The following is a 20,881-nucleotide window of genomic DNA, read 5'->3' as shown; positions in this document are numbered from 1 at the left end:
GGGACACTGAACCGGTCTTGAAGTGCCAGGAGTTTCCTTTCTCTACTTTAAGTTGCACATCTTGCATTGTGTCTTTTATTTGCAAAAGTTGTAGTCTTCTTGTCACAGTGGGGGACCCCTCTCTATTACAGTCATATACCCAATGGGACAACCCTATAAAAACCATTTTAAAATTTAATGTACTGTCCCTTTAATTATATGCTTCATTACTATTATTCCGAGAAGGTGATTGAAAACAGAAAAAAGTGAATTCAGGTAGAGAAAACAGACATGGTCACACATCCACAATTTGAAAAAAAGTTTATTAAAAAAATGGAGACCCACTCCATAGAGATATTTTTGTGCAGTCGTGTACCTTAATATACATATAAAACACCAATAAAATCAACCCAAAAAACACAAACTAAAAAGTAGAAAACACCAATAGGATCATGTACAATATTAACATCGTAACTCCCTGTAAAGTATCAATGTACAAAAGAGCAATCAGCGTTAATGACCTCATCACCAGCAATGACATCATCACCTCGGCTGTAGAGGGGGCTCATTCACATCATGTTTTGCGGATATGGCAGCTGGATTCGGCGGGAGAATTTGAAAAATGGCCGCTGCCGTATGGACGAAGTCAACCAGTGACTGTGGTCGGCTCATTTTTGGATTGTATCCAGTTTTTGTTGCTGGACTGAAAACCATGGTCTGGAGTAGTTTTGGTCTGGATACAGTCCAAAAATGACTGTCTGGCTTATTCAAATGAATGGGGTGCAGCATGGGACCGGCCGGGATACAGCAGCAGGATTTGGTGGGAGAATCTGAAAATCAGATGCTGCTGTAGCTCGGCCGGTCCCGTGCTGAACCCCATTCATTTGAATGAGCCGGAGGGAGTCATTTTTGGACTGTATCTGGACCGAAACTGCGGCAGACCATGGTTTTCAGTCCAGCAACAAAAACTGGATACAGTCCAAAAATGAGCCAACCAGAGTCACCGGTTGACTCTGCCCAGCGGGGATACGGCAGCGGCCATTTCCCCCCAAAATGTAATGTGAATGCACCCTTAGATTGTTTTGTACCTTTCACCAAAGACTTGGAGCCATAGAGACTCTTCACATTTAAGAAAATACATTTGGATCAGCTAAACTTAAAAGGCTGAAGCAAGTGTTTATACCACATGACCGAATTTGCTCCGACACGTATAACTACTGAGCTCCCGTGTGTCACACCCAGCTTTTATTTTTAACACTCTGTGCATGTCCTCGCCTCATCGATTTTTTTTTTTTCCACATCCTTAGGGCAAAAGTTGCCGTTTCGCTTGTGATGCACTTGAAAGGGAGTTCAGGCGTTGCACTTGCTCGTAGCGCTGCTGTAGCTGCTCGGCACATGAAGCCTGCAGATTGCGGACATGTTCTAGACTCTGGTTCAGGTCCACTGACAACGCATTAGTATCTTGTGCACACACAGCCTGGGAATACAGTGGAACAATATTATTAGTGACATTATAGTGACAGCAGGGCCTCTATACAGGGTGAAGTGTATTATTATTATTATTAAAATATTCAGCTTTCCCAGACAGCTCCAGACCTTGTCAGGACATACTAAGATTACACTAGGTCAGTATTTCCCAACCAGGGTGCCTTCCACAGATGCAAAACTACAACTCCCAGCAAAGCAAGATCATTCAAGCCGTGATTTGTCATAAATGGTGATTATTATGGCTACAGCTCATGAAAACCCCAAATCCCCAATACATTATACGATTTGGGGAGCCATGTCATCTGCTGATGTTGGTCCACTGTGCTTCATTAAAGGGGTACTCCGCTGCTCAGCGTTTGGAACAAACTGTTACGAATGCTGGAGCCCGGAGCTTGTGACGTCATAGCCCCGCCCCCTCATGCCATCACGCCCCGTCCCCTCAATGCAAGTCTATGGGAGGGGGCGTGACAGTTGTCACTCCCTTACATAGACTTGCATTGAGGGGGTGGGGCGTGATGTTATGAGATCCCGGCGCCGGCTCCAGCGTTCGTTACAGTTTGTTCAAAACGCTGAGCAGCGAAGTACCCCTTTAAGTCCAGGGTCAACAACACATCCGTCTATTTTGGAGCAATTTTAAAGCACTTAATCCTTCCTGCCGCAGACGAGTTGCATTATTCAAATAAAGGCAACGATTTTGCACGATTTTGCATTTTTTCGAGTTTCACCTGTATCTCTAAAAATCCTTATATGTAAATGAGGCTTTAGGTGCACTCTAGCCATAAGGTGGTCCTCCTTCCTGGCCGGTCTCTAGCAGCCTCATGCAGAAAATGGAAATTAGGGGGTGTGAATTAGAGACCGTCCAGGAAGGAGGACCAGGTAACACCCTGAGTGCACCAAAAGTTTTATTTACATAGAAGGATTTATAGGGATATATATGAAGAACTGCGTTACCTAGGAAAATAAAGAAAACACCACTTAGTGTGAGCGATGCTGATCAAACAGGCAGTAGCAGCAGATAAGAGTGGGTGATGCTGCGGTCACATTGCCTTTAATACTTGAGACAACCCTGTGGGAGCAAAAATAATGGCCATAGTGGTTGTCATTGAGCTCTGTTGAGCAATTGGGATATTGGAAACGCAACACTAGGTAGATCGGTCGTTAAGGCGTGTCACCACAAAGCGTTTCCTATACTCACCTCTAGCTGCTCATTGGATAAGCTGAGATATGGCGACGTCTTCTCCCTCAGTATAGTAATGACATGGCTGCTGAGCTGGGTTTTCTGGTCCGATTCTCTTTGGCTTAATCGCTTTGAGTCCGTTTCATCTGTACTGGCGTCTGCTACAAAACAACAACAAAACAAAATATATGTTACAATACATTTTGCTTGAAATGAGTTTCATCAAACAGCTGGTTACTTTGTATCACTGCCCGTATCCAAACCTGTTCCGTCCTTATTCACAGCCTTTAAATAGAGCTGCAGGAGTTCCTTAGACTGACGCTCTTCTTGTCTACGATCCAGCAGGCACTGCAGTGTATCCTTCAGCATTTCTGCCTTCACGACCGGTATTGCTATCTCTCTGCTGAGCTCCTCAGTCTGAACATCAATAAGAGCCTAAAAGAAGAAGAGATATCCTGTAAGGAACTTCTGGATGTATGTAAACACGACAACTAAATAGAAGCCTGAGATCCACCACATATGATCCTAATCCCTTGCTTAGACATAGAGGCAATGATAAAACTATGGCTGCCTGTAGGTACAACTAGGGGAAACTTACTGCAAAGAGTTTTATGTAATTTACATTGTGTATTCTCACAATGTATATTTATGTAATATGCATTGCGGGACATGGGATTTGTCCCCCATTTCTGGCCATGAACAATCGTCCTGTAGGACCTAACAGATGCCCAACCCTGTATCTGATGCAATTGGGAGGATTATAAAAAAAAATAAAAAAAAATATCTATATATACAACCAGGGATTGGGAAGGGCAAAGTCCCCGGAAGACTTACCCCTTTGAAGAGTTTCTAGTCCGTCTGACACTAGCAGCTCGCCCCTCTGCTCCAGGGAAAGAAGGCAGAGACACCAGAACCCCATAATCATCCAGGTACACCTCAGAACAAGCAGTCTTTAAGGAATATGCATCTTTTTATAAATCCACCATTACCTGCAGAACCCACCCTGACCAACCCCCCCCACCCTGATCATCCCTCAAACAACCAATATACGTGACCCCCTGCTGAGCATGAGCCATAGAAGCGCACAGTTTGCCCGTCCCTTCACCACTCAAAGTACCGCTGTTAAATAAATAAAAAATAAAATCGCTTGTGCTCTGCAGTTTCTTTCAAATAGACATTATGAGCATTTTGTGCCTGCAACCAGTTCTCCTGAGATATAGGGGAAGGGGATGAAACTGAACCAGTCTTGGCACTAACAACTGCAGTGCGCAACCTGTCTCCCTTCTCTCTAGTAAAGGACTTATGAGTACTAATATCACAAATAAAGAGTCTGCGGAGGAAAGCATTGAGGGTGATTGTAGCCGACCCAGAGTAAAGATCAATAAAATTCTTAATTTCTACACCTACAATCTCCGCCGTGGTCAGCAACTGCAGCCAGAACAGGTTCAATCTTTACAGCGGTCGCGCACCCCCCCACCCCCCCCCCCCCCCCCCCAACATCCCAATGTACCTGCAATTGTAGGCGGATAGGGGAATGGTCAGATAAACCCCATGCTAAGTACACAACATCCCGCCCCAGACCCCCCATATCCATATTACCAAGTGCCATATCAATCCGGGAAAGTGTCCCATGGGTAGCAGAGTAGAAAGAATATTGTTTAGTGGTTGGATTACGATGACGCCAGATCCAGCAAGTTAACCTCACCCAACATTCTAGCCAGGCCAGTAGGCCTAGAGGGGGGTGGAACCAAAGTTCCCCAAAATCAAGAAGCATCCAACACATGATTAAAGTCCCTGCAAGGAGGAGAGGAGCTACAGGGAGCCCCGACACTATGGACAAAAAAATTTTCTAACCCAAAGCAACTACAAGGAGGGGGAATGTATACACCAACAATGATAAGCAATCGGGGAGACCCTTCACAAACCAGGCATATAAACCGCCCATCCAGATCTACAACAGAGGAGACCTCTTTAAAAAGGAATAGATTTGTGAACCAGAAGACTAACCCCCCCCCCAGCATGAGAGGAGTACCTAGAATTATAGGAATAGCCAACTCTTTGGAGGACCGCAGTGTTATCGGCCGTCAAATGGGTCTCAAATTAAAAGTAATATTTTGATATCTGGCATTTAGGTTTTTGTGGTTGGTGCAGACATTTTGGGGTTAATGTTTGTAAATTTGCTTTATGTATAGAGATACCATGGAGCTGACAGTTTCCCTTTAATTGATTAACCCTTACTCTGTGAAAAAAGGGCCTCATTATGATAACAGCAATACTAAGTTTATACAGTTGTTATGTTTTTGGGGGTTATTTTTTTTAAATAGTAAAAGAGAACAGAAAACGTGAACTTATAATTTTGGGGAAGTGTGTCTTTTCAATCATTTTTAATACATGTGGTTTTAGAATGTCAGGTGGGCACATTATTAGAATTAAAATAACTAAAGAAAACAAAAAACAAAACAAAAAAAATTCTTTTCATACCAATTTTACTGCTATTCTTTAGTTTTCTTCATTTTACAGAGGGGGCCCTCCACCTCTATCTGACTAGATGCCAAGTTCACTATTACCCTCAGCATCTAGGGGGTTAAACAGACGGCATTAGAAAACTCGCAAATCCTAGCTACTGCTGAGCTGGCTGCATATTTCCCTGAACCTGCGCCATATTTTCACAACATGCATGTAGATCAGATTTTGCCCAGGGGCTGAATTCTGGCGGGCAGCAGTAATCAATAGAAACAGCTCAAAGTACAGTGGTTACTCAAGTTACAATATTAATTGGTTCCAGGACGACCATTGTATGTTGAAACCATTGTATGTTGAGAACTCTATGGAAACCTGGTAATTGGTTCTAAAGGCACCAAAATGTCATCCAAAAATAGGATAGAATAAGTGAGAATTAAAGAAAAATAAGTAGATAACTAATATAGATAAAGCAAATCCTTACATATAAAAGTAAGAAAGATCTGCTGGGAGCTGTAATCACTGTCCATGTCAGTGTTTTCCCAAGCATGGAGCCCCCAGCTGTTCCAAAACTACAACTCCTAGCATGCCCGGACAGCCGAAGGCTGTCCGGGCATGCTGGGAGTTGTAGTTTTGCAACAGCTGGGGGCACCCTGCTTGGGAAACACTGGCCTATGTAGAGGACCGGAGCTTCTTCAGGGTCCTGTACAGTACATGCGATGTCCTAAAAAAGTTACATGGAGTCGCCCTTACCTGGTGTCCAGAGGAGCAAAAAACCCTGGTACAGGTAAAGTGTACAGAACATGTAATACCTTCCTGTACTGTAGGGGGCGCTACTAGACATCAGTCAGTGCATACGCTTCAGTAATACAGGGGTTTTACCAGTGAATGCCCATTCTGATTGGTCAGTTCTTCCAGCCATTGACACGTTTCACAGATCTGGACTGTCTGTATCATTGTATGTTAAGTCTGGTTTCAACTTACAATGGTCCAGAAAAGACCATTGTATGTTGAGGCCATTGTAAGTTGAGGGATCACTGTATATAATGTAAATGACAAATCTCTTTGCAGCAATTTTCCCCTAGTTGTATCTACAGGCAGCCATAGTTTTATCATTGCCTCTATGTCTAAGCAAGGGATTAGGATCTCTGTATCAGGAATGAGATCTCAGACCACATTATAACATTAAAAAAATGGAAAAAAAATCTGGAGATAGTATTGCCAGGCAGCACATACCAAGCCATACGATGACCCAGATCTTTATCTCAAGGCAGCATTAGCGATGAACTGAGGCCAAGAAGGAGACTTGACAGTGTTGACACCTACTTTCCTCCCAGTTCTACGCCCTTAGTAATCAGATTTGTTTTAAAGCGTTCCTGACGTTTCCAAAAACGTTTTATATAATGTAGATAATACCATTATATGAATATTTGTAATATACATTTGTTAAAAAAAGTGTGCATATTTTTGGGTGCCCTCATAAACACGATAGAGCGCAGGACAGAAGATCAGAGACCGTTTATAGTTTATAATTCAGACAAATGTATCAGACGGACAAGGAAATAAGAACAAAAAGTGGCAATTTCCTCAATGTTTCTTAGGATGGTGTTAAACGCTACAAGTAGAGATGAGCGAACTTACAGTAAATTCGATTCGTCACAAACTTCTCGGCTCGGCAGTTGATGACTTTTCCTGCATAAATTAGTTCAGCTTTCAGGTGCTCCGGTGGGCTGGAAAAGGTGGATACAGTCCTGGGAGACTCTTTCCTAGGACTGTATCCACCTTTTCCAGCCCACGGGAGCACCTGAAAGCTGAACTAATTTACGCAGGAAAAGCCATCAACTGCCGAGCCGAGAAGTTTGTGACGAATCGAATTTACTGTAAGTTCGCTCATCTCTAGCTACAAGCATGACCTGCCAGGAAGAGAATAAAAAGTGGCAATTTCCTTAATGTTCCTTATGATAATGGTAAATGCTACAAGCATGACCTGCCAGGAAGAGTTAAACATACCTGAAAGTCAGATTCCGAGAATAGAATGATGTTGGACAGGTTTTGTTTTAGCTGCGCGGCCAACACTTTCCACCGAGGAATCTCCAGGCTACCGTCCACATCATCTTGGTCTATTGACTCCCTAGCCATCCACATGGTGCCTCCATCTAAAACAAGGTAATGGGAAGGTTACCAGTGTCTAAAACAATGTTTAAAGAGTACACATGATCTTGTTAAATGTTATAATCCTCCCGGTTCACTGTCCCCATCATGATAAACCCCCTCCTGCCTTTTATTATGGTTTAGCTTTCTACCTTGATATTGCTCTGTATTATCTGCTCAGTCTCCGGCAGATTCACAGACTGGCAAGGGGTGTTCCCCAGCAGACTTAGGTCTTAAATATAAAGTCTTAGAACTATGTTTTTTTACTCTTTACTGTATCATGTAATGATAATGACTTATAGGCCCATAACATCTGTATGCAATTGGGAATAAATGCCTTTGTAACTGGAAAAAAATAAAAAAATAAATAAAAAAGGGTGAGGGAGGAAGTTCTCCTCTGTATGGCCTGTAGAGCATTTCAGTGTGAGATGAGCCATGATTGGCTAAGGCTGCACCCCGACTGCATTTCCTGATTTTGAACTTTGTTTTTTAAACAAAGTACATTAGAAAGATTATTTTTATTTACCAGGAGTGCAATAGAAAAATTCATTTTAATGATAGTGCCCGTTTAATAACCAGAGTGCCTCCAGCTGTTGCAAAAGTACAACTCCAAGCATGCCCAGGCAACCTTTGGCACAGAACGGGACATTGGAGGCACCAGGGGAAAGTTGGAGGTAAGTATAGTTTATTTTTATTTTTTAAATCTATCTATCCATACATACACACACACACACACTGCAACGGCCAAACGTCGCTTATTCTGGATAACCCTTTAAAAGGGTTTATCCACCATAAGGTGATTTTAGTATGTATCTGTGAGACAGTAATAGACATTCTTAGGGAAGATTCTTGCTTGTCTTGGAGCTAAATGGCTGTGTTGTGAGTCCACCATTACGATGTGGCTATCTTTTTGTGTGAAATGGCTATTTCCTGTTTGAGTTCCCTACCTCCAACTACAAGTCCCATGAACCCTTATTTGTAAGTGTAAGGGTCAATTTCCTTCATCCCACCCATCAGCCACTTCACCCATTGAAACACATCTGGGATAATTTCCTGCGGTCCTGTGAAGAATGATCTCCCCGATCCCCACTCAGCAGTCACTCCACCCATTAAAGCAGACAGGCTTCTTTTCAACACCTGACTAGTGATGTAATGTCGCGGGCCGCACTGCAGCTTGGGAAAAGCATTGCAAAACCATCCATAAAACACATGTACAAACACTATATAATGTACTACAGTAACTTTACAGCCCCTGTAGCATAGTCAAATTAAAAAAGATCCCAGAATACTCCTTTAAGCTCTCACGGCTCCCTACATTTGTCCACAATCCTGGTTTTCATGGGGGTAGGCCACCCCACCATTAATTCGACTTTGGCAGACAGACCATGTAGACTCACTTCTTTCTAAAAAGGCCTAGGTGACATCTCTGCACCTTTAACAAACATAATACAATTTGATATCATTGGCCCTTATCCATTCTATTATTTATAAGCTCTGCAGTATCACACAACACCTGACGGACAAGGACCGGGATGACCCTTCACCGCACCCAATGACCTCCACACAGTTCTGTTCAGGACAAATAACTAAGCACTATTTTATGTTGATACGTAATTTTCTCTATTTAGGTGTGAAATCCAGCAGGTCATACTGTGCACCCATACTCCAGGTCATCACTAGAGAAATAGGGATGGGGCAGGATGCTTCTATTGTTACATCCTGTTGCTATTGACTTCTATTCCAAACAGAACAAAAGAAAAATCATCTGGATTCCTTTTTCATTCCAGATTTAAAAAGGTACAAAATATAAAAACAAACAAAAAGAAATGAAAAAAAAAATAAAAAAAATAAACCATGATGTGAACAGAGTCCAAGGATTAGGGGCTGCAAACCTGTATAGACCAAATACTCCTTATTTAGGCCGCATTCACACCACAATTCGTTAATACGGTCACGGACCGGAGTCAGATGGTTACTCAGGTTGCCTCGTTTTTGCCCGGTATCCAGTTTTGTGACTGGACTGAAAACCGTGGGGTATGGGAGCGCCCGTTTTTTTTTTATATCCCCAGACGGATCAGATGACCGTATTAATGAATTGTGGTGTGAATGCCCCCTTACTGAGGGTTTGCTACAATTCTGTCCATTCTAAGGAATCCTCAAAATCTCTAATTTCTTTATAATTTACAATAATGTATTAGTCTAGAATCCAGATTCCCTATACTGAATGCACCTATAGCAATCCCTTAGCTGTAAAATCTCTTAGGCTTCTACAAGTTTATCATTTGGATGTAAACATGAGCAGTCCCATTCACTGACAGCAAGGAAAGATCTAAAAACATGAAACAATGTATTTTTAGAAAGCTGTGGAAACACTAAACAAAACTTTTCTGTCCTTCCCCATTACATCAGGGGTCTCAAACTCCAGGCTCGCAGAAGGAAATTTTGCGGCCCGGGCGCCAGACAGGCGATTTCTTCAGGCAAGCAGCGCTAAGTGCCGGATGACTTCACACGTCACCAAACACTGTTACTGTACCTATATCTCCCTGCTGCAGCCTATAACGAGCCTTCCTGCAGGGATGCACGCGATTCGGGACGTCATGGCATCCGCACCGCAGGACGCTGACTTCCTGCACAGCGCATGTGATGGCGTCACCTAAGGCACGGTTCCCCGCAAAGAAGGCTCGCTATAGGCTGCAGCAGGGAGATGTAAGTACTGTAGCTGTGAAACTTAACTTAGCTTGCCTAATTACTTGCCTAATAAGGGAGGACCTGCTCATCACCAGGGGCTAACCTATCTTCTTAGGGGGCATAATTGTTTAAATAGGAGCCCTACCTGCTGGGGGTAATATCTACCTACCTACCTACTGGGAACCCCTATTGGGTAATATCAATCCACCTATCGGGAACCCCTACCTGATCATCAGGTAGGGCTCCCCAGTAGGTAGACAGGCTCCCAAGTAGATATGACCCCCATCAGTGGGGGTCAGATCTATCTGGGGCCTCTATACCTACTGGGGAGCCCTATCTGATGGGGGTCATATCTATCTGGGGGCATTATATGTGAGGGGCGCACGATGTGGTGCATTATATGTGAGGGGCGGACGATGGGGGGGGGATTATATGTTAGGGGCGCACGATGGGGGGGCATTATATGAGGGGCGCACGATGGAGGGGCATTATATGAGGGGCGCACGATGGAGGGGCATTATATGCGAGGGGCGCACGATGGGGGGGGGGGGGGGGGGCGGAATTATATGTGAGGGGCGCAGCCTTTACCTCCAGTGGCTCCTACATAATTTGAGTTTGAGACCCCTGCCCTACATTATGACACTGCACACACTACTATCATAACATGACAGATGCCTAGAAGGGTCACTGTTTTTGGCAGGAATGACACTCCTCCTGAAATACTCTGTACGGACCTTGATATTTAAAGCATACCTGTCAGATCCCACATAAAAAAACTGTTATTTGTTACTCAGTACCTAATCCTGATCACGTACATCTAATTTTTATGTCTCCATTTCACTAGGAAATAGCATATTACAGGCCATGTTCCTCTTGCAGCCTTGTCAATCAGCCATCTCGCGTCCATGACCCTTGGACACACTAATGCTGCTGTGGAACTCATCAGTGTCTCAGGAGGTATGGGGACCCCTAGTGGTGGGATCTTCTAACACAGTTTTCTTAAATAATTTTTTTTTTTTAAAGAAGTATATTAGAAAAACTATTGTTTTGCCAAGATGTACAACATATAAAAAGGTTTTTATATCTGACAGTGCACATTTTAAAGAACACTGTACCACCGCTCCTGTCACATGCATCCCAGTCCTGACTAATATAATTACACTAGTAGATAGATCAATACTAGAGATGAGCGAGTTTACAGTAAATTCGATTCGTCACGAACTTCTCGGCTCGGCAGTTGATGACTTTTCCTGCATAAATTAGTTCAGCTTTCAGGTGCTCCGGTGGGCTGAAAAAGATGGATACAGTCCTAGGAGACTCTTTCCTAGGACTGTATCCACCTTTTCCAGCCCACCGGAGCACCTGAAGGCTGAACTAATTTACGCAGGAAAAGTCATCAACTGCCGAGCCGAGAAATTTGTGACAAATCGAATTTACTGTAAGTTCGCTCATCTCTAATCAATACCTCCCCTGAAATACTCTGTGCTGCTGTGGATCATGATCCTCTACCTGTGTGGTTTCTTATCAGTTTCTCATCCTATTGTCTGTTCTGTGTTGTACTGCAAATGGGGTGTTTTTTTTCTTTTTTCCCCCCCAGCAGTGGCCTCAAAACTGTGGCCCTTCAGCTGTTGTAAAACTACATGTTGGAAATTGTAGTTTTGGAACAGCTGGAGGCCGCTGGTTTATAGTGTTTACCACTTACCTGTCATACAAGGAGACCACTTCTTGTTCCCGGTGAGCAGGACAAACTCTGTATCTTCGGGTAAGCAGAGGAAGTAATCTTCATCTTCAACGATTGTTCCATCCTCTGCCAGCACCAGAGCGATCGGGCCCTGCATTGGGTCCACATCCAGCTGTTTTATGGCTGATACAGATAAAAAGACCGACATCACACCATGGAGCATCACGTTATAGAGCAGGAAAGGACGGTGCAGAGTTATTGCATTAATATTAAGAACAGAAAACATTATTAGGGTATGTTCACACTGAGGAATTGGCAAGGAATTCTCGCTTAAAAATTCCGCCGCAGAATTTTTCGCTTTTTTCCCGCGAAGAAATATGGGAGGAAACCCTTTTTTGTTGTTATTGGAATTTGTAATTAGAATTTCCTTTTTTTTTTGTGCGGAAATTCTGCACGGAACGGTGTCACGCTGAAAAGAAAAAGGTTATTGATTTCTATGGGACAAAGACGCGGATTCCGCGTGAAGAACGAACATGTTAATTCTTCATGCGGAACGGAATACAGCGTTGGAATTCCGCTTGCAGAAATTCCTCAGTGTGAACTGAGGAGCAGAAATACAGTTAAACTCTATTGGCTTTTTCACTGCTGACGGAATTGGAGAGGAATAAGTGAGCGGAATTACCCGAGTAAATTCCTCCTAAGTGTCAGAACTTGGGGATCCAATTGCTGGGACCCCCGGCGATCTCTTGCCCGCCCACCAGCTTTCCTCCTGAATGGAGTGCGTCAACCACTGAAAGCGGCAGCCGACACTCCTCCTCCATTCAGCTCTATGGTAGAGCCAAAACACTGCACTCGGAAATCTCCCGCTCTCCCATAGAGCTGCATGTAAGGGGCGTGTCGACCACTTTGTGCGGTCTTCAACATGCTCCATTTATAAGGGGAGTCGGGGTGCCTACAGGAGATCACACGGTGTCCCAGTAGTCTAACCCCCCCCATCTTATCCACTTAGGATAGGGGATACGTTTTTATATCCTGGAGAACTCTGCCGAAAAACATCTTATCCCCTATCCAAAGGGGATAAGATGTGTGATCACAGGGGTCTCTCCACTGGGGACTCCCCCGATCTCCGGGACAGCAGCAGCAGTGTTCAGAACACGGAAGCCTGGAACTACTGCGTTACACCACGCCTCCTCCATTCATGTCTATGGGAGGGGGCTTGACGGCTAGTACGTTACGCCTCCATAGACATGAATGGAGGGGGTCATGTCGGCTGTAGTCGGCAATCATCCGGCAAGGAGCGGAGTTCGCTCCGTGCACGGATGACTGGGGTGCTGCACCGGAGAACGCAGGGATCCCCAGCGGCAGGACCCCCGCGATCGGACATCTTATCCCCTATCCCTTGAATAGGGGATAAGATGATTTTTGGCGGAGTACCCCTTCAACATGAAAAGTTATCTATAGACTACAAGTGTTCGCAGATATCCAGGTGGTAAGTCCACTTCTGTCCAGCATCCCACCCCCCCCCCCGGATATGGACTCCACTGTTTTTTTTTATTGCGTGGTCTCAGGTCTAGGGCTGCAACTAACCATAATTTTGAGAAAAACCCAACACAGCTACCACCTTACGTCCCTGAAAGAAACACCACAGATCAGATGTATGCAAACACGGACTCTTTACAAGACTTACAGAAACACCAAAAATGGGGAAACAAAAACATTGCATAACGCCTTTAACAAAAAGGAGCAAATAACCCCCCAAAAATAAAATGACATTATAAAAATCAGACCACCAAAAACTAAAAATATAAATAATGGTGAATGAATGAGAAGAGCGGCATAAAGAATGAATGGGGTAAAATTAGGTCGGACCTGCAATTTAACCCATTAGGCTGAGCACTGTAGCAGATTTGTTTTCCAGTGGAGTACCCCTTTAATACAGAGGGGATTACGTACACCTCTAAGATGTTCTTGTATTCCTTTTTTCAGTCTTTCGGTGCTGCCTATGTAGGAAACATCACATGGCTGCATCAGACTGTGTAAACAACAAAAGAAACTGAATTGATAAAATTTTAGGGAAGACTTTTTTATTTTATTTAAAGTATCAACAGTGAAAGGAGTACTCCAGTGGAAACCTTTTTAAATCAACTGGTGCCAGAAAGTTAAACATATTTGTAAATTACTTCTATTAAAAAAAATCCTAAAGGGGTACTCCACTGGCCAGCGTCCGTAAAATTTAGTTCTGAACGCTGTGCGTGCTGCGGGGGTCGGCCTAGGCACTCGTGATGTCACACCCCACCCCCTCAATGCAGGTCTATTGGGGTGGGGTGGGAGGGGGGAAATGCGCCATGCCCCCTACCATAGACTTGCATTGAGGGGCAGGGCGTGACGCCAAGAGCAGGCGCGCGCACAGCGTTCACAACTAAAATGTTCCAAAAACTGGCCAGCGGAGTACCTCTTTTACCCTTCCAGTTCTTATCAGCTGCTGTATACTACAGAGGAAGTTCTTTTTTTTTTTCCTTTCTGTCTGACCACAGTGCTCTCTGCCGACACCTCTGTCCATTTTAAGAACTGTCCAGAGTAGGAGCAAATCCCCATAGCAAACCTCTCCTGCTCTGGACAGTTCCTGACATGGACAGAGGTGTCAGCAGAGAGCACCTTGGTCAGACAAAGGAAATGTAAAAATAAAAGAACTTCCTGTGGAGCATACAGCAGCTAATAAGTACTGGAGGGATTAAGATTTTTTTTAATAGAAGTAATTTACAAATCTGTTTAACTTTCTGGCACCAGATGATTTAAAAAGCAGTTTTCCCATCTGAGCTGGCCGCATTAGAAGAAACCTTTTAATGATCTATTAACACGTACAGTATTCTGTGCAGATTTGATGTGCAGGATTTTCTGCTGCAGATTTCAATATAAACTAAGATGACTGATCGCAGCTTCTAATTCTGCGTATCAAAATCTGTCCCTAAAGCTAGCCAAATTTGCTCCATAGTTGGGCGATCATATTTTCTATTATTCAACTAATCAGATAAAAGGAAAAAACTAAAGCGGATAAAAATATATTTTTTGGAGAGAGACGAGAGACAGACAGAGACTCTGCTGCAGCGGAACGTCCCTGCGGAATTCCGCACAGAAATAACATCATGTAAAGATGGCCTGTGACAACCTTTGCTCACTTATTCCTAGATTTTGGATGACATTTTTGGGGCTTCAGAAACAAATTACCAGATTTTCATAGAGTTCTGGTCTCAATAAACAATGGTTGTTGTGGAACCAATTAATATTGTAACTAGAGGAACCACTGGATTAATTATTATTATTAATAATTTTATAGTGCCCTTGAATTCTAGGCACTGTATATATGATATACATAACATAAAATCAAGTACAGTAGACATGCTCTATATAAGGGAGCGTTCACACTGAGGAATTCACTCGAATAATTCCTCTTGAATTCTCCGTTTAGAAATAATTACAGGGTTACTCTGGTGGAGTTTAAATCAATTGGTGCCAGAAAGTTAAACAGATTTGTAAATTACTTCTATTTAAAAATCTTAATCCTTCCAGTACTTATTAGCTGCTAAATACTACAGAGGAAATTCTTTTCTTTTTGGAACACAGTGCTCTCTGCTGACATCATGACCACAGTGCTCTCTGCTGACATCTCTGTCCATTTTAGGAACTGTCCAGAGCAGCATATGTTTGCTATGGGGATTTTCTCCTACTCTGGACAGTTCTTAAAATGGACAGAGATGTCAGCAGAGAACACGGTCTGTGTTGCAAAAAAAGGAAAACATTTCCTCTGTAGTATTAAGCAGTTGATAAGTACTGGAAGGATTAAGATTTTTTTTAATAGAAGCAATTTACAAATCTGTTTAACTTTCTGGCACCAGTTGATTTAATAAAAAAAATAAAAAAAAATAAAGAGTTTTCCACCGGTGTAACATCTACTTTGCCATTGACTTCAATGTATTTTACTCTGCACTGTTCACACTGCATAAATTCCACTCGCGGAAATCCATTCTGCTTGAAGAAAGAAAATGTTCATTCTTCTTGCGGAATACGTGCAGAAGTCCATGGTAAAAAAATTTCCGCTTGAAATCATTTCCGCACGGAATTTGCATGAAGAAAATTTTTAAATAAAAACAGGAAAAGACCAATTGGTGGTTGCAGTCCAGCCCAAATAAAAAAATAAATAAATAAATAAAGTTTCCTCTTATATTCCGCGCAGAATCCCACATTAATTTAATGCAAAAAAAATTTAAATTCATTTTATGCGGAAAAAAACCCAAAAAACTTTAATTCCGCGGTAGAATTTTTACTCGATGATTCCTTTCCTATTCCTCAGTGTGAACGCACCCTTATGCTGATAGATTAGTAAGCACTGTCATGATGACCGGTTCCCTTTAACCTGTGGTTCTCCACTCCCGCCTTCGTGACATCACACCACGCCTCCTCCATTCATGTCTATGGGAGGGGGCTTGACGGCTAGTACGTCACGCCTCCATAGACATGAATGGAGGGGGTCATGTCGGCTGTAGTCGGCAATCATCCGGCAAGGAGCGGAGTTCGCTCCGTGCACGGATGACTGGGGTGCCGCACTGGAGAACGCGGGAGTCCCCAGCAGCAGGACCCCCACGATCAGACATCTTATCCCTCTATTAATTTTGTGCAAAAAAATTATAAAATAAATAAATAAATTCTGCGTCGGAATTTTTACTCTAGGATTCCTTTCCTATTCCTCAGTGTGAACGCACCCTTATGCTGATAGATAAGGAAGCACTGTCATGATGACAGTTTCCCTTTAAAGGGGTACTCCGGTGAAAACCTTTTTCTTTTAAATCACTTGGTGGCAGAAAGTAAAACATATTTGTAAATTACTTCTATTAAAAAATCTTAATCCTTCCAGTACTTATTAGCTGCTGAATGCTACAGAGGAAATTCCTTTCTTTTTGGAACACTGATGACATCCCGAGCACAGTGCTCTCTGCTGACATCTCTGTCCATTTTAGCAACCGTGCATAGGAGATGTATGCTAAGGGCAGCATGGTGGCTCAGTGGTTAGCACTGCTGCCTTGCATTGCTGGGGACTTGGGTTCAAATCCCACTAAGGACAACAATAAATAAAGAGTTATTATTATAATAACGTAAGCAGAGAGCACTGTGCTCGTGATGTCATCAGAGAGCATTTCAAAAAGAAGAGAATTTCCTCTGTAGTATTCAGCAGCTAATAAGTACAGGAAGGATTAATATTTTTTAATAGAAGTAATTTACAAATATGTTTAACTTTCTGCCACCAGTTGATTTAAAAGAAAAAAAGGTTTTCGCCGGAGTACCCCTTTAACCTGTGGTTCTCCACAGCTGTTGCAAAACTACAACTCCCAGCATGCCCGGACAGCCGTAGGCTGTCCGGGCATGCTGGGAGTTGTAGTTTTGCAACAGCTGGCAGTCCACTGACCCCAGCTGCAGATTGTCAGGACATGCTGGGAGTTGTAGTTTTGGAACAGCTGGCAGTCCACTGACCCCAGCTGCAGATTGTCAGGACATGCTGGGAGTTGTAGTTTTGCAACAGCTGGCAGTCCACTGACCCCAGCTGCAGATTGTCAGGACATGCTGGGAGTAGTAGTCTTGCAACAGCCTTACAGCACTCTATTAGACAATCAGCCTACAGTGGCTGATAACAGGAAACAATACCATCTAACCAACACATCCACTGCAGAAATGACAAACGTGGCATTCTATAACAACAATTTAACCCCACGGGGGTTAACAAGACCTCTATATACTAGGTGTCCAAACTAAAGCGTCTCTTTATTTAAATCAAATAATATCTAAATTTAGTAAAGATTATAGGATTTAGAGTAGCCACTGGTAGCCTCAATATAGTCAGAGCACTTATTAGGTATTAGGTGCACATTAAAAAGTGATACGGTCACACCCCGACATGTTTCGCCACTATGTGGCTTTATCAAGGAGGACAACTGACAACTCCCAGGTGACCACCTCACCCACCTTTCTCATTGAACTCCTGCAGGGAAGCAGCTGCCACCCCATGCTTGTCCTTAGCCCCCCTCAGACTGACCACAAAGCGCTTCATAATATCTCCACTGCCCCGGGAAGAGAAGTCCTAGTCATAGGCATCATCATCACGTGTCAGCCAGGCCCCTGCACACACTTCCGCATTCCCAGCCGCAAAGCATGCCGGCCGTTGTAGTTCTAAAACAGCGTTAACTCGTTCACTGACAAGCAGAGGTTTAGAGACTGTGTCAATAGGATAACTTTTAACTCTTTTTTTCCACGTTAAGGAGACAAGAACTACAACTCCCTGCATGCCCTTTGCAGCTAAAACCATTGTTACATTGGTTCAGTCCACATGAAGATACTGGAGTCTATTGGGAAATTGTTAAACTAATCAGCATGCCTTTCAAAAGCCAGGATTGGGGCGCAGTGTTTTAGTCGCGTGGCTGGGCATGCTTTGACTTGTAGTTCTTAAAACAGCAACAATAACCACACAATACAGTAGCACACAGTGCAGTAGTGGCAGCTCGATAGTCAGGATTGGATCGCCCGGCGCTCGATTGCTCTGGTCTGGCTGAGTTCCCCGGCTGATGTTGTGCTTTCAGCGGTCGGTTGGTCAGGTCTGAAAAAAAAATGGCCTCCTCGGATCAGGTTGAGCCGCCTGTCCAGGTGAGCGCGGGGTCTGTCCGGGGGGAGTGGGGGGAGAGAGGGCTGCGACCGCACCGGGGCCTGTACCACCGCAACCCCAGGGGGAGCTCCACACAGAGGGGCTGCACCTGTTACCCCAACATGCAGGCTGTGCCCCCTAACAGACAGGGGTGAATGCCTGAGACCCCCCTCAGATATATATCCCCAATACTGCCCCCCCCTCAGATATATATCCCCAATACTGAGACCCCCCTCAGATATATACCCCCAATACTGAGACCCCCATCAGATATATATCCCCAGTACTGCCCCCCCCCCTCAGATATATACGCCCAATACTGCCCCCCCCTCAGATATATATCCCCAATTCTGAAACCCCTCTCAGATATATATCCCCAATACTGCCCCCCCCTCAGATATATATCCCCAGTACTGCCCCCCCCTCAGATATATACCCCCAATACTGCTCCCCCCTCAGATATATATCCCCAATTCTGAAACCCCTCTCAGATATATATCCCCAATACTGCCCCCCCCCTCAGATATATATCCCCAGTACTGCCCCCCCCTCAGATATATACCCCCAATACTGCCCCCCCTCAGATATATATCCCCAGTACTGCCCCCCCCTCAGATATATACCCCCAATACTGCCCCCCCCTCAGATATATATCCCCAATTCTGAAACCCCTCTCAGATATATATCCCCAATACTGCCCCCCCCCCCCTCAGATATATATCCCCAGTACTACCCCCCCTCAGATATATACCCCCAATACTGCCCCCCCTCAGATATATATCCCCAGTACTGCCCCCCCCCTCAGATACATACCCCCAATACTGCCCCCCCTCAGATATATATCCCCAATTCTGAAACCCCTCTCAGATATATATCCCCAATACTGCCCCCCCTCAGATATATATCCCCAGTACTGCCCCCCCTCAGATATATATCCCCAATACTGAGACCCCCCCTCAGATATATATCCCCAATACTGAGACCCCCCCTCAGATATATATCCCCAATACTAAGACCCCCCTCAGATATATATCCCCCTCATAAATATATATATCCCCAATACTAAGACCCCCCTCAGATATATATCACCAATACTAAGACCCCCCTCAGATATATATCCCCCTCATAAATATATATATATATCCCCAATACTAAGACCCCCCTCAGATATATCACCAATACTGAGACCCCTCCACATGTATATATACCCCTAATACTGAGACCCCTCCTCATGTATATATATACACCCCCAAAACGGAGACCCCCCTCAGATATATATCCCCAATTCTGAGACCCCTCCTCATGTATATACATCCCCAATGCGAAGACCCCCCTCAAATATATATCACCAATACTAAGACCCCTCCACATGTATATATACCCCAAAAACTAAGACCCCCCCTCAGATATATATCACCAATACTGAGACCCCTCCACATGAGGGGCTGCACCTGTTACCCCAACATGCAGCCTGTGCCCCCTAACAGACAGGGGTGAATGCCTGAAACCCCCCTCAGATATATAGCCCTCAATACTGCCCCCCCTCAGATATATAGCCCTCAATACTGCCCCCCCCCCTCAGATTTATATTCCCAATTCTGAGACCCCTCCTCATGTATATACACCCCCAATACTAAGACCCCCCTCAGATATATATCCCCAATACTAAGACCCCCCTCATATATATCACCAATACTGAGACCCCTCCATTTGTATATATACCCCTAAAACTGAGACCCCCCTCAGATATATATCCCCAATACTAAGACCCCCCTCAGATATATATCCCCAATACTGAGACCCCTCCACATGTATATATACCCCTAAAACTGAGACCCCCCTCAGATATATATCCCCAATACTAAGACCCCCCTCAGATATATATCCCCAATACTGAGACCCCCCTCAGATATATATCACCAATACTTAGACCCCTCCATGTGTATATATACCCCCAAAACGGAGACCCCCCTCAAATATATATCACCAATACTAAGACCCCTCCTCATGTGTATATATACCCCTAAAACTGAGACCCCCCTCAGATATATATCCCCAATACTGAGACCCCTCCACATGTATATATACCCCTAAAACTGAGACCCCCCTCAGATATATATCCCCAATTCTGAGACCCCCCTCAGATATATATCCCCAACACTGAGACCCCCCTCAGATATATAGCCCCAATACTGAGACCCCCCTCAGATATATAGCCCCAATACTAAGACCCCCCTCAGATATATAGCCCCAATACTGAGACCCCTCCACATGTATATATACCCCTAATACTGAGACCCCCCTCAGAGATATAGCCCCAATACTAAGACCCCCCCCTCAGATACTGTATATAGCCCCAATACTGAGACCCCCCTCAGATATATAGCCCCAATACTGAGACCCCTCCCCATGTACATATCCCCAATACTGAGACCCCTCCACATGTACATATCCCCAATACTGAGACCCCTCCACATGTACTATCCCCAATACTGAGACCCCTCCACATGTACATATCCCCAATACTGAGACCCCTCCTCATGTATATCCCCAATACTGAGACCCCTCCTCG

General features: G+C 44.1%; 2 protein-coding genes across 5 annotated transcripts in view; one reads left to right on the top strand and one right to left on the bottom strand.

Annotated features, from left to right (window-relative positions):
- Positions 1-287: 287 nt before the first annotated feature.
- DFFA (DNA fragmentation factor subunit alpha) lies at positions 288-18,290 on the bottom strand. Of its 4 annotated transcripts, none has more exons than XM_056543814.1 (6): positions 17,637-17,774; positions 11,646-11,807; positions 7,115-7,260; positions 2,908-3,079; positions 2,663-2,802; positions 288-1,456 (listed from the first exon to the last, which is right to left on the bottom strand). In XM_056543814.1, the coding sequence occupies exons 1-6, from the start codon at positions 17,719-17,721 to the stop codon at positions 1,283-1,285; spliced, it is 879 nt and encodes a 292-aa protein (XP_056399789.1). In that variant the 5' UTR covers positions 17,722-17,774; the 3' UTR covers positions 288-1,282. The 4 variants fall into 4 exon arrangements, with proteins under 4 accessions (XP_056399789.1, XP_056399791.1, XP_056399790.1 ...); XM_056543816.1 differs by lacking the exon at positions 17,637-17,774 and adding an exon at positions 18,153-18,290 and having other exon boundaries at positions 289-1,456; positions 2,663-2,805; XM_056543815.1 differs by lacking the exon at positions 17,637-17,774 and adding an exon at positions 18,046-18,181 and having other exon boundaries at positions 289-1,456; positions 2,663-2,805.
- Positions 18,174-20,881, top strand: part of PEX14 (peroxisomal biogenesis factor 14) — a 196,913-nt gene continuing 194,205 nt past the window's right edge. Inside the window, exon 1 of the mRNA XM_056543811.1 lies at positions 18,174-18,311. Within this exon, the coding sequence (XP_056399786.1) occupies positions 18,276-18,311 (36 nt within the window). The 5' untranslated portion in view covers positions 18,174-18,275. The remainder of the gene's footprint in view (positions 18,312-20,881) is intronic.

The sequence above is a fragment of the Hyla sarda genome, chromosome 10, assembly GCF_029499605.1.
Source record: "Hyla sarda isolate aHylSar1 chromosome 10, aHylSar1.hap1, whole genome shotgun sequence".
In the NCBI taxonomy this organism is placed as follows: domain Eukaryota; kingdom Metazoa; phylum Chordata; class Amphibia; order Anura; family Hylidae; genus Hyla; species Hyla sarda.
The sequence above is the reverse complement of the archived record's forward strand: the minus strand, read 5'-3'. Positions and strand labels throughout refer to the sequence as shown.

Excerpts from the sequence above, each read along its gene's own strand:
- DFFA (XM_056543813.1), bottom strand. The coding sequence starts at position 17,721 with ATGAAGCGCTTTGTGGTCAGTCTGAGGGGGGCTAAGGACAAGCATGGG. Across the intron at positions 11,808-17,636 it reads GCAGGAGTTCAATGAGAAAG|CCATAAAACAGCTGGATGTG; the intron begins GTGGGTGAGGTG and ends TATCTGTATCAG. Across the intron at positions 2,806-2,907 it reads TGTGAATAAGGACGGAACAG|CAGACGCCAGTACAGATGAA; the intron begins GTTTGGATACGG and ends GTTGTTTTGTAG.